The sequence below is a fragment of the Mandrillus leucophaeus genome, unplaced genomic scaffold (assembly GCF_000951045.1).
Source record: "Mandrillus leucophaeus isolate KB7577 unplaced genomic scaffold, Mleu.le_1.0 Scaffold88, whole genome shotgun sequence".
Taxonomy (NCBI): domain Eukaryota; kingdom Metazoa; phylum Chordata; class Mammalia; order Primates; family Cercopithecidae; genus Mandrillus; species Mandrillus leucophaeus.
The window spans coordinates 732827-746831 of NW_012109585.1; the positions used below are offsets into that span (position 1 = coordinate 732827).

General features: G+C 40.4%; 1 protein-coding gene across 4 annotated transcripts in view; it reads right to left on the reverse strand.

The window, feature by feature from the left end:
- The window catches only part of KLHL3 (kelch-like family member 3), a 118121-nt gene that overhangs the window by 22124 nt on the left and 81992 nt on the right, over positions 1 to 14005 (reverse strand). For all 4 annotated transcript variants that reach the window (XM_011969166.1, XM_011969168.1, XM_011969169.1 and 1 more), the window contains one exon: positions 166 to 283. In XM_011969166.1, coding sequence (XP_011824556.1) covers positions 166 to 283 — 118 coding nt within the window. The remainder of the gene's footprint in view (positions 1 to 165; positions 284 to 14005) is intronic.

The following is a 14005-nucleotide window of genomic DNA, read 5'->3' on the forward strand; positions in this document are numbered from 1 at the left end:
AAAAGAAAAGAAAAGAAAAAAAGAAAAAAAAACTGTGCAGGAGGGAAAAGAAAGGGAGCCTGAAATGCACAGATGCTTGAGGAAACAAGGAGTAGCTCACGACTTCTGGCACAGAGTGGGGACCAGCAGGGGAAAAACAGCTTGCAGAACTGGGAGGCTGCTCACCTGCTCTGCATCTTCTGGAGGGAAGCTCAGCAATCTGATCCCACCGGTCCTCCTCGAAATCATAGCACTCCACACTGCGGATTGCCTTGGGTGCCTGGCCGCCAACCACAATCATGACCTCCAGAGAGACAAGTGGACATTAGCGGGGTCTCCCCAAAATCTGGATTTATGGTATCCCTGGTACTTCCACATGGCTTATCGCTCAGGGTCTGTGGATGATCCGAGATGCCAGTTTACAGAACTACATACATGGAGATGCTGCCCCTAGTCACCAACAGGTATGAGTATTCAAGAAAAGTCTAACAAGCATCTTCCCACAGAAACACAATCATAAGTTCTATTTCCCAAATGCCCCACTCGGGGCTATCTTGTGGGTGTGTGAAGCCACGTAGGGCATCATCTGTAATCTCAGTGTCCTCAAGATTGGGAATGGGAGGTGCTAAATCTTATATCAAAACAAACTTGAATATACTTTGAAAAAGAGTGCAGAATTTGGATGTATTTTTTAAAGTATTATTCAAAAGTATTTCTGAATGCCTAGAATGTAGAGTGCACTTATGCACTGCAGTATAGAAAAAACTTGTGAAAAACTCCTGTGAGGTGGTTATTACAAAAGTTATTAAACTGATGATGTTCTGAAAACTAGTGCTAGCAGTCCTATTTCCACAAGTAAGGTAGTAGCCGCCATTGCCAGGCACTATGTGAAATGTGTTGTCATTTACTCGCCACCACAGCTGTGAGGTAATCATCATCATCCACATTGACAGATAGGAAAGTAAAGCTCAGAGAACACATTAAGCGGCCCAAGGTCACACAGCTAGGAGTGTAGGCAGAGACTGAAATCCAAGTCTATCTGACAGAGGGTGAGGCCAGCCACCCCCGCAACTCCTGCTCTAGAGACAGGATCCAAGCAAACACAGCTGGTTGCATCTGTGTTTGTCAAAACACAGGTCACTTTCCATTAGTAAGTCATGAAATCAATTTAATGGATTATGACCAGCATATATATTTTTAAAAGTACAGAAAATATGATAATAAGAATATTATTTCATGAAATATTTGTTTTAGTTATACACACTTACATGTGTCTTCTGGATAGAAATTTAAATGCATTTTGTATTGCAAGGGCATGGTCAAAAACAATGAAAACTACTGCTCTGGTTAGGTTAATAGAATTGCAGTACTTAATTGTGGTATCACTGCTGTGACTTTGGTCACATGTTATTAATAAATAAAAATTAAAGTACCAGTTACCTATAGTTTACATATTTTAATAAACGTGTGCAAATTCATAGCTGTCCCCACAATGATGTCACTCTCACTCAATGGCATTCCGATATGCTTTCTTGAGTGGAGAGAAAGGGTGGAAGTTACAACCAGCAAATTCATTTGATCATTACCTGTAGCTTGTCTTCTTTACCCAGTGGTTCTCAAACTTGAGCATACATCAGAATCACCTAGAGGACTTGTGAAAACACAAGCTGCTGGGCCCTGTCCCCAGAGTGTGATTCGGTGGATCTGGAGTGGAGCCCAGAGGCTGCCTTTCTAACAAGTTCCCAGGTGCTGCTGCTGCTGCCACTCTAGGGTTCATACTTTGAGAACTACCTTTTTAATCCACACTGTATGGATTTCCTGATGATATGCCATGAAAAACTTTTGCCATTATGAATTATCATAGGGCTTTTTACTTCCCCATGATGTATTTTTGGGGAGAGAAGTGCCCATCAAACTCTGTGTAAACTCACAGGAGCACATCCCTCAAATGAACACTTCCCACCATACGGGAGGCAAAACCAGAGCTCACCACCATTACTACAGATCAATCTTTTATTCCCCAATATTGCAGAAGAAGCTCACCCACTGCCATGTGGGTGGTCACTGGTCATCAGATTTAGTCCATAGCTGTCTGTCACCAAAAGTGGGTGACCAGTGTTCAAAAATTCAGATGTCAGTTCTGACTTCTAAAGCATTCCAAAGGAACCCAGGACACAAAGCCCAGCCTTGAGCTGCTGCTGCTGCTGCTTCCAGACAGAAACATTCTGTTCTTGACTTTCCTGGGTGCCTCAGTTCAGAGGGCCCACTGCCCTGTGTCAAGAGTAGCCTTTTTCAGAGTAAAGATGAATTCTACATTACTTCCCATCTGGAATTCTTTGCTTAGACAGGCATCCATGAACAGTCCAAGGGGGATGTTAATGAGCACAGCCCCTTGGGCAAACTCCAGACAATGCCTAACCTCCAGACAATACTCTTCAAGGGCAGAATTATGTGCTCGTAAATATGCCCAGAACTTGCATTGTCTTTCCGGTTTTGAGTTGGTAAAGCTAAACTGAAGGCAAATATTGCAAGATTTGCTTTGAAATCTGATTTCTGAAGCTGAGTGAGAATAAAAGCAGTTTTAAGTTTTCTTTCTGCAAGGACTTTAGGCACCCCACACCCTCCCACGTGCTGTTCCCTGACTCGAAACCTTCTTCCCAACTCTGAGCGCTCTGCTTTAACACCTGCTTATATTTCAGGTCTCAGTTTACATGTTATTTCCTACAAATGGACTTCTCTGGCCTCCAAGTCAGAACTACACATCCATCCTCTGAGATTTCACCTGCCCTGTGGGTTCTGCATTGTGCTGGACCATCAGTGACTTGTCTTTTGCGCCTCTAGACGGTGAGCCCTGCCTGGGCAGAAGATGTATCTGCCTCAGTCACCAAGATAACTCCACAAACTTATGTTGCCAGGTAAAAGTGAGGGCTCAAGTATTTGTTTGGAATAAAGAATACATGAATAAAAAGTAAACAGCACATGCAAGGAGTTCAACAACAATACAGAGTTTTTAAAAATGAAAAAAGAAACTAAACTAGAATGCCATTTTCTTTAGTTAAAATATGTTGGAACACCAGATTAAAATTCTGGAGACAGTGAGGAAAAAACAAGCAAAATAAAAAGAGAAAGTGAGAGCTTTTTCCATCTTTTGACTCGACCACCAAAAGAAAGTTTGCTTATTCTTGGCATAAGCTATCCAGCTTCTTTTGTAAATTTAAAAAAAAAAAAGGCAAAGTTTTCAGGAACCCTCACCATGCCCCAGAAACTATCTCCCACCAGGGAAGTAGAGGGTACATTCATATTGGAGAAAATCTACCACTCATCTCTGAGAATTTTCACAGACACAGTGTTACAGAAATGCAAATTTTGTAATGTTAAAGTAAAGCCTCAGTAGAAAGACAAAAATGACACACGACAGCTAGGTGCAGTGGCTCACACCTGTAATCCCAGTACTTTAGGTGGCACAGGCGGGTGGATCTCTTGAGTCCAGGAGCTCAAGACCAGCCTGGGCAACACGGTGAAACCCTGTCTCTACAAAAAATACAAAAAACTAGCTGGGTGTGGTGGTGCATTGCCTGTAGCCCCAGCTACTTGGAAGGCTGAGGTAGGAGAATCACCTGAGCCCAGGATTTTGAGGCTGCAGTGAGTTGTGATTGTAGCGCCACTCCACTCCAGTCTAGGCAACAGAGTGAGACCCTGTCTCAAAAAAAAAAAAAAAAAAATAGGATACAAGATAAGGTTTTCAAAACAAACTTGCCTTTGAGCTCATAAAACCACTGGTAAGAGATGACTTTAAACATACGAAACTTGTACAACTATCTGAGAAAAGGAATTATGAGGTTTTGTGGGATAGGACCATCAGTTTCAGGGGTAGCTCAAGGCAGCGGGAAGAGCAGGTATACATCTGCTTCTCTCACAGGCATAGGAAACTCAATTTTTTTGTTTTATTTTTAGTTGGCACATAATAGGTACACATATTTATGGGGTAGAGTGTGATGTTTGGATATATGCATACATTGGGTAATGATCAAATCAGGGTAATCAGCATATCTACCAGCTCAAACACTTATTATTTCTTTGTGGTGAGAACATTCAAAATCCTCTCTTCTAGCTATTTTGAAATCTACAATACATTATTGTTAACTATAGTCACCCTACTGTGTAACAGAACTCCAGAAGGTATTCCTCCTATCTAACTGTAACACAGTATCCATTGATCAGCCCCATCTCCCTTTCCCCATCTCCCCTCCCTCCTCCCTTCCACAGCCTCTGATAACCACTATTCTGCTCTCTACTTCTACGAGTTCGGCTGTTTTAGATTTCATATATAAGTGAAATCATGTGGTATTTGTCCTTCTATATGCCTGGGTTATTTCACTTAACATAATGTCCTCCAGGTTCATCCACGTTGTCACAAATGACAGGATTTCATCTTTTTATTTATTTATTTATTTTGAGACGGAGTCTCGCTCTGTCACCAAGGCTGGAGTGCAATGGCAGGATCTTGGTTCACTGCGACCTCTACCTCCCGGGTCCAAGCAATTCTTCTGCCTCAGCCTCCCAAGTAGCTAAGATTTCAGGTGCCTACCACCACACCCGGCTAATTTCCTGTATTTTCAGTAAAGACAGGGTTTCACCATGTTGGCCAGGCTGGTCTCAAACTCCTGACCTAAGGTGATCCACTCGCCTCAGCCTCCCAAAGTGCTGGGATTATAAGTGTCAGCCACTGTGCCCAGCCTTTTTATAGTTGAATAGTATATATACCACATTTTAAAATCCATTCATCTGTTGATGGGCACTTAGGTTGATTCTGTATTTCGGCTATTGTAAATACTGCTGAAATAAATATGAGAGTACAGATATCTCTTCGACATGCTGATTTAATTTCTTTGGATACATACCCAGTATTGACTGCAGGGTCATATGGTAGTTCTATTTTTAATTTTTCCTGGACCCATACAGCCAACCAATATAGAATCATGAATAAACAGAAAACCCAAACAGACCAATAACAAGCAACAAGATTGAATCACTAATAAAAAGTCTGCTATCAAAGAAAAGCACAGAACCTGACAGTTTCACTGCTGAATTCTACCAAACATTTAAAGAAGAACTAATACCAGTTATTCTCAAACTATTCTAAAATACTGAAAGGGAGGGAATCCTTCCAAATTCATTCTTTGAAGCCAGCACTCCTCTAATACCAAACTAGACAAGGACACGACAAAAAAGAAAACTATAGACTGATATCCATGATGAACACAGATGCAAAAATCCACAACAAAATACTAGCAAATGAAATTCAACAGCACATTGAAAAGATCATTCACCATGATCAAACGGATTCATCCTAGGGATGCAAGGATGGTTCAACACTACACAAATGAATAAAAATGATACATCACATTAACAGAATCAAAGACAAAAACCACATGATCATTTCAATAGATGCAGAAAAAGCATTTGATAAAACTCAACATCCCTTCATAATAAAAACTCTCAACAAATTAGAAATAGAAGGAAAGTAACTCAACATAATAAAGGCCATATATGAAAAACACACAGCTAAAATCATACTAGAAAGGGGAAAGTAGAAAGTTTTTCCTCTAAGAACTGGAACAAGACAAGGATGCCCACTTTCTCCACTTCTATCCAACATAGTACTGGAAGTCCTAGCCAGAGCAATCGGGCAAGAGAAAGAAATGAAGTACATTCAAATTGAAAGGAGAAAGTCAAACTGTACCTGCTTGCAGAGAATATGATCTTATATATTAAAAAGCCTAAAGATGCCACCAAAAAACTATTAGAATGAATAAATGAATTCATTTATTCATTATACACTAATAGCGAACTACCTGAAAAAGAAATAAAGAAAAAAAACTCATTAACAGTAGCTACAAAAAAATAAAATACCTAGGAATAAATTTAACCATAGAGGTAAAAGATCTCTACAATGAAACCTATAAAACATTGATGAAGGAAATTGAAGAGGACACAAATAAATGGAAAGATATTCCATGATCATGGATTGAAAGAATTAATAAGGTTAAAATGCTTATACTACCTAAAGCAATCTACAGATTCAGTGTAATCCCCATCAAACTACCAATGACATTCTTCACAAAAAAAATAGAAAAAAAAATTCTAAAACTCATATGGGACCACAAAGGATCCTGAATAGCCAAACCATCTAGAGTAAAAGGAACTAAGCTGGCGGCATCATGCTACCTGACTTCAAAATATACAGCAAAGCTAGAGTAACTAAAACATCATGGTACTGGCATAAAAACAGACACATAGATCAATGGAATAAATTAGAGAACCTAGAAATAAATCCACACATTTACAGCCAACTGATTTTTGACAAACGTGCCAAAAGCACACATTTGACAAGGTGTTAATACCCAAAATGTATAAGGAACTCAAACAACTAAATAACAGAAAAACAGATAATTTGATTCAAAAATAGGCAAAAAGATCTAAATAGATATTTCTCTAAAAAAGATATATGAATGACCAACAAGTGTATGAAAAAAATGTTCAACATTACTATTCATCTAGGAAATGCAAATGAAAACCACGAGACATCACCTCACCCCAATTAGAATGTCTACTGTAGAAAAGACAAAAGATAACAAATGCTGGCAAGGATGTGGAGAAAGAGGAACTCTTATGCCCTGCTGGTGGGAATGTAAACTAGTACAGCCCAGTATGGTCAAAAGAAATCCAATTTTTATGGTAGGTGTTGCAAGAAGCCATCATACATGGAGCACTATACCCACTATTGTGTTGATCATGCAGAGTAAAAAGAATAAATTTCTTATCATGAGTGCTAATGGATACTTGTTTCCATGGATACCTGATGTTAGCAACCAGTTAGGCAAATATAAGTATTTCCCACAGTCTACACGTATCACATCTCTGAAATCACAAACTTCTAGCTACTTAAGAAGACCACAAGATGTCAGAGGAAGAGACGTGAACTATTCTCTCCTATATGCCCTCATTTTATATTTCAGAAACACTCAGGCCCAGGGAGTTCAACAAGCACGTTTCTTTCTTTTCCCAACACTCCTAAACCCCAATATACTTAAGATTAATATGCCTTCATTAGAAATTAATCAAATCAGCCTATTTAATGATCACTATTTTTAACATTTATCTTTCAAGGTAACCCTGAGTAAGAACTATCAGTCATCTAGGAATCACAAACTAAAGAACTGGCTCTAGGTGAACAATTGTGCTAGACTGAACATAATTTAATCACTCTGGTGAACTGCAGCATACGTAGGAGTTTGGCAGGGTGCCTCAGGGTTCTTGATCCCAAGTCTTAACTGTCACTATGTTGAAGGCTGCAGAAGTTCTGGTGAATGGAGGTTCTCTGGTTGACAGATTATGAGTGAGCTGAACTCCACTGTAGCAGGAATGGTTATTAGATACCTCCCAAGGAAAGCACTCTCATTTTGAAAAGTCAAATAGCCATTTATTTTAGGAAGACTAGTGAGCCCATGGAAAAGACTACCTGATTCCTTAGGAAGGAAATTTTACTCCCAGCATAACATTTTTTTAAATTAATATATAATGCTCTCTTGTTTACATAGATGATTCTGATTCCACCAGCATCACTGTGGGATTGAAGGCATGTTGGTCCCTCCTCACTGAAATCACAACCACCCTGTGTCTGAGAGCCATTAGGTGCCAGAGACTAGCCAGGGAAAGGGACAATCCATGAAGAGAGTAGAGATTTCCAGCCTACGTGTAGATTAAGACCCTAGCCCTGGCCTCAGGACTACATAGGTCATTCAAATTTCCACTCAGTTGAAAGGAACAATCTGGGCTCTACACACTTTTTTCATCAGGCAAGAGTAGAATGTATGTCCAAACTCTCTTCTGTGACCGGTGAGCTGGGCAGGAGGCAGGCCCAGCCAGTCGGTCCCTCGGGCCAGGGCAGGAAGCGAGACTCTCTCTTACCCTGGTGCGTGGGGCCGCAGGGCTAACACCAACAATTCATCCGAAGGAGCATGTCGAGGTTGAGCCAGAAGACTTGTCCAAGCAGGTTCCTGAGCAACAGTTGCTCTAGGCAAGTACTGATAGCAAGGTGCAGAGACAATGGGGGTCTGAGAACCAGGTAATATGAGGTCAAGGCCCGGTGGAGAGAAGAAGAGTGCAAAAAATGGGCTTTGGAATCAGACACACCCAGGCCCAAATATAGTATCAGCCCAGTCACTATATAACTGTGTGGCTATGAGCAAGACATTTAACCTTCCTAAGCCTCATTTTCATAACTTGTAATATCAGGATAATAGGATGCTTCCCGTATGGGTGTCAGGAGGCTTAAATGATATGAAGCACTTAGCACAATGCTTGCTAAACAGTAAACACTAAATGTTATCTGATTAACACTAGTGTCATTATTAGCTTCTAAGACAGGTGCTAAAAAACAGATTCCCAATGAAAGGTGGAAAAGGATACAATGAACCTGTGAAGGGAGGGTAAGTACCACTAATTCTAGGGGTGATTATGGGGCTTTTTCAGGACCCCAGGGTGCTTGCCAGGGTGCGGAACAAGGTGGAAAGGGGCAGTGCCCATCCAGGGGCCTGGGCCAAATGAGAGGTCATCCCACCCACCCTGTCAACAGCTTCTTCCAACACCATCTACTGAAAGCAGGACAGCCCAACTCAGGAGCAAGCCACCCACTTCCAATCCAAATGGCGTTTCAGTAGCATTTTTAAAGAGCTGAATAGAGATGCCAACTGAACTGGAATGACAGTGAAAAGTGCCAGGTTCAGTACATTTCCAAAAGGTTCATTTGCATCTTCCTGAAACCTCATTTCCTTGCTGCCATCTGTGGAACAGGGTAACGTAGGAGACTTCTGAGTGGCTGGGAGGCAGCTTCGGGTTGTCCATGGCAACACAGCCTCAGGGAAAGTGCTGGGCGGTGAATGTGTGGGAGCCAAGATGATGCTGTTAGCTGTTCCGGCTGGGATGTGTCAGTATGCTCTGTGCATATATGGCTCAGGAAAAACACCCTTATTAGCCTCTGCAGCTATCTCAAGGCAGAGTCCTGTTCCTCTCAGGGAAGGGACTTGGCTGGCAAACAGAGTTACTGCTGAGAATTACTGAATATAGTGCCAGTCTCTCTCCACCACGTTGTTTTTCAAGTTTGCTCTGCTAGAAAGCCTATCTGGACTGAATTTATGAAAGCCAAAAACAGCCTGCCCTTGGAATTCCTATGCCTGCTTCTCCAACTAGTCCAATTATCTCCTAATTTCTCTCTTCCTCTACTTATTTGGTTGTTCTTATATGTCTATCTTACTTTCTCAGAGAGACTTCTTAAAATTAAAAGTCCCCAAAGGACAGGAATCAGGTTTCTTTCAACACAGCATTCGGCTATAATGCTTTTGTGACATTTGGAAGCAATATAATAAAACAGTTTGGAGCGCAGGGCGTCAGGCCAGTCATCCTAGGCTTAAACCTCAACTCAGCCATTTACTAATTGTGCTTTAAAGACGGGTCACAAATTCTGTGATACTTCTACACTCAGACATGGAACTTAATACCTCTCCCCTTGAGTGTGGGCTAGACTTAGTGACTTGTATCTAGCAAATAAAAGACAGAAGTGATGGGACATGGATTTTGACATTAGGTTATAAAAAGACTACAGCTTCTGTGTTACGTGTGCGCGCTCATTTTCCTGCTCTAGAATCACTTTCTCTGGAAGAAAGCCAGCATGTCATGAGGACACTCAAGCAGCTTATGGAGAGGCCCACATGGCAAGAAGCAGACCTGCCAGCAACCACATGAGTGAGCTTAGAATCAGATCCTCCCCAAACAAGCCTTGAAATAACTGCACCCTGACCAACAGCTTGACTGTATGACCCTGGACCAAAAGGACCCAGCTAAGCCACTCCAGGATTCCTGCCCATAGAAACTGTGGGATGACAGATGTTTACTGTGTTAAGCCATCAGAGTTAGGGTAATTTGTAATGCAGAAATAGATAACTAATGCATAATGAGTGGGTGACAGAACCCAAGGTCCAACTTCCTCATCTGCAAAATGGGAATAATTACAGTTATGAAAATCCTATGAGATACAAATATAAGTCACTTAGCCCAGTGGCTGGCACATGATAAGTGCTCAGTAATTGGTATCTGCTGTTATCATTATTGTGGGGATTACTATCATGTAGTGATTAAAAGCCCAGGCTTTGAGTCAGCCAGACCTGGATTCAAGTCCTCACACTGCCACTTAAGAGCTGTAAAACCCTGGGCAAGTCACTCAGTCTTACTCAATCTCACTGAATCTTGGTTTTCTCCAACATTAAAGCCTCCAGAGTTGTAATAAAGACAAAATGAGATAATGGGCATTAAGTACTTAGGCTAACAACGCAAAGAAGTTGCTCAGTAATTAGTATTTAAACAATACTACTTGTATTATCAATACCTTCAGTGATGAAGACCAGGACAATGACCCAGAGAAGAAGATGCAAAGTACAAATTATTCTAAGTGGTCACCAGAGGATGTAAACCAGTTTTCTCCTGCAGTCACCTGAACCAGTTTCTGGATGTTCACTCTCACAGACAATTCGCATTTTACCTTGGAGACACAGCTCCTGTCAGCTCCTGCAGAAAGCTTTCCTTAACTCCTTACCCCTCTCTGTGCTCCCAGAGTGTTTTGCCTGTACCCCTATGGGGGCGTTTACTCACTCCATTGTAATTGTCCTTTCACAGCTGTTTCCCCTCCTTCTGGTCTGGGAGTCCCCTGGAGAAGAGACCAGTTCATATCAGCCTTCGTGAATCCAGTACTTACCCCAGTGCCTGGCAATTAGTGGTTTCTCTATGGAAGTATGTTGGATGAGTGAATTAAAAAGTAATGAATCGGCCAGGCACAGTGGCTCACGCCTGTAATCCAGCACTTTGGGAGGCTGAGGAGGGCGGATCACCAGAGGTCAGGAGTTCGAGACCAGCCTGACCAACATAGTGAAACCTCATCTCTACTAAAAATACAAAAAACGTAACTGGGCGTGGTGGCAGGCACCTGTAATCCCAGCTACTTGGGAGGCTGAGGCAGGAGAATCACTTGAACCCGGGAGTCAGAGGTTGCAGTGAGCCAAGGTCGTGCCATTGCACTCCAGCCTGGGCAACAAGAGCAAAACTCCATCTCAAAGAAAAGTAATGAATTAATGCATACATGATTGTTTATAGCTGGATTTCAGATTTTGAATGAAAGAAAGAAAGAAAGAAACAAAGAAAAAGAAAAGAAAAAGAAAAACAAAGAGCTTTACAACCCTTCTAATCCTCTAGAAACGACAATTGGATTCATTCTAATCTGGACTTGTAGGCTTGAATCAAACTAGGGTCAACCTACATTAGTGATCAAAGGAGGATATAGAGTAGGATATAAATCCTCACTAAAGCCATGTGAAAACACAGGTATGAATGCTGATAAGCCCATCAGGAAAACATGAGGGGTAATATAAATGGTCAGTATTAAGTATTAATAAATAATGAGGTTATTTCATCTTTAAAAATGTATTTCTTTAATTGAGGTCATGTGCCAAGGACACAGATGAGTAACGCCTGCTGCCATGGAACCTACAGTTGCGTTGAGGAGCTAACACTCTAGAAGAGAGCCCAACATGCGTGCCTGAAGCATCAGTCTGGGCTACTCAGTAATCTTCTGAAACTACTGTCCTTGTTGTTCAGAAAGCAATGAATCCATCACCAACCTGACCTCTCCCCCATTAAATAACCTTTCTAACCAATCACATTTCTACATATCAGCAATAAACAATTAGAAATTGGAATTTCAAAAGAAAACATTTACAATAGCATCTAAAACTATAAAATACCCAGGGATATATCTAACAAAAGATACATAAGACCCATAAACTGAAAACTATACAACACTGATGAGAGAAATTAAAGAAGACCTGCATAAATGGAGTAATACTGTGTTCATGGATCTAAAGATTTAATATTATTAAGATGGTAGTTCCCCCATTTGATCTAGAGATTTAATACCATTCCAAGCAGAACCCCTACAAGCTTTTTTGTAGATAGACAAGTTGATTCTGAAATTTAATGGAAATGCAAAGGACCCAGATTCACAAAAACAACACTGAAGAACAAAACCAGAGGACTCATACTACCTAATTTCAAGACTTACTAGAAAGGTAATAATCGAGGCCACATGGTATTGGTGTAAAGGTAGACAAATAGATAAAATGGAACAGAAGAGAGCCCGGAAATAGATGAACACATATACAGTCAATTATTTATAACAAAAGTAACAGGGTAATGCAATGGAGAACACAGAATCTTCCCAATAAATGGTGTGGAACAACTGGACATTCATATGCAAAACAAATGAGTCTTAGACTCTCACCTCATGCACCATATTAAAACCAAAAAAAATTTCTCAAAATGGATCCATAGGCCTAAATGTAAAACCTAAAACTACTAGAAGAAAGTATAGGAGAAAATCTGTGACTTCAAATTAGGCAAAGATTTTTTTAGATAGAACACAAAATAAACCATAACAGAAAAAAAAATTGAAAAACTTAAAACTTATGCTCTTCCAAGTACAGTACAGCCACCATGTAAAACAGTGTGGAACTTGCTCAAAAAAAATAAAAATAGAACTACCATATAATCCAGCAATCCCATTATTGGGTATATATCCAAAGGAAATGAAATCAGTATGTCAGAGCAATACCTACTCTCATGTTCACTGCAGCATTAGTTGCAATAGCCAAGATGTGGAATCAAGCTAAATGTCCACCAACAGATGACTGCATGAAGAAACTGTGGTATACATACTTAGTAGAATACTCTTTAGCCTTAAAAAAGAAGGAAATCCTGTCATTGGTGACAATATGGATGAACCTGGAGGATATTACATCCTTAAGTGAAATAAGCAGGGCACAAAAGGACAAATAACGTACAAGCTCATTCATACGCGGAATCTAAAAAAGTTAAACCCATAGAAGCAGAGAATAGAACGGTGGTTACCAAGGGATGGGGAAGGGGTTGGCCGGGAAGATGTTGATCAAAGGATACGAAATTTCAGTGAGATGGGAGAAATACCTTTAAGAGATTTATAGCACAACATGGTGACTATAGTTAATAACAATGTATTGTATTCTTGAAAATAGTTAAGAGAATAGATTTTGGCCAGGCGTGGTGTCTCAAGCCTGTAATCTCAGCACTTTGGGAGGCCGAGACGGGCAGATCACGAGGTCAGGAGATTGAGACCATCCTGGCTAACACGGTGAAACCCCGTCTCTACTAAAAAAATACAAAAAAACTAGCTGGGTGAGGTGGCGGGCGCCTGTAGTCCCAGCTACTCGGGAGGCTGAGGCAGGAGAAGGGCATAAACCCAGAAGGCGGAGCTTGCAGCAAGCTGAGATCTGGCCACTGCACTCCAGCCTGGGCAACAGAGCGAGACTCCGTCTCCACAAAAAAAAAAAAAAAAAAAAGAGTATAGATTTTAAGTGTTCTCACCACAAAAACAAAATAAGTATATGAGGTAATACATATGTTAATTAGCTAAATTTAGCCATTCTACAATGTAACTATATTTCAAAACCTCATGTTGTACATGACAAATGCATATAACTTTTGTCAATTAAAAAATTAATTAGTTAAAAAACTATCTTCCAAAGATACTGCTAAGAAAATGAAAATATAAGGCACGGGTTGGGAGAAAATATTTACACAATATATATCTTATTAAAGACTTGTATCCAGAATATATAAAGAACATTTACAACTCAATAAGAAAATAATAACCCAACTTTTCAAATGGGCAAAAGATTTTAACAGACACTTTACCAAAGAAGAAATATGGGTGGCAAATAAGCACATGAGAAAATCTTAACCGCATAGCGATTAGAGAGATGCATATTAAAACCATAGTGATATACCACCACATACCTACTAGAATGGCTAAAATTTTTTAAAATAGATAATGTCAAGTAGTAGCAGGACTGCAGAATAACTGAAACTCATATATTGCTGGTGG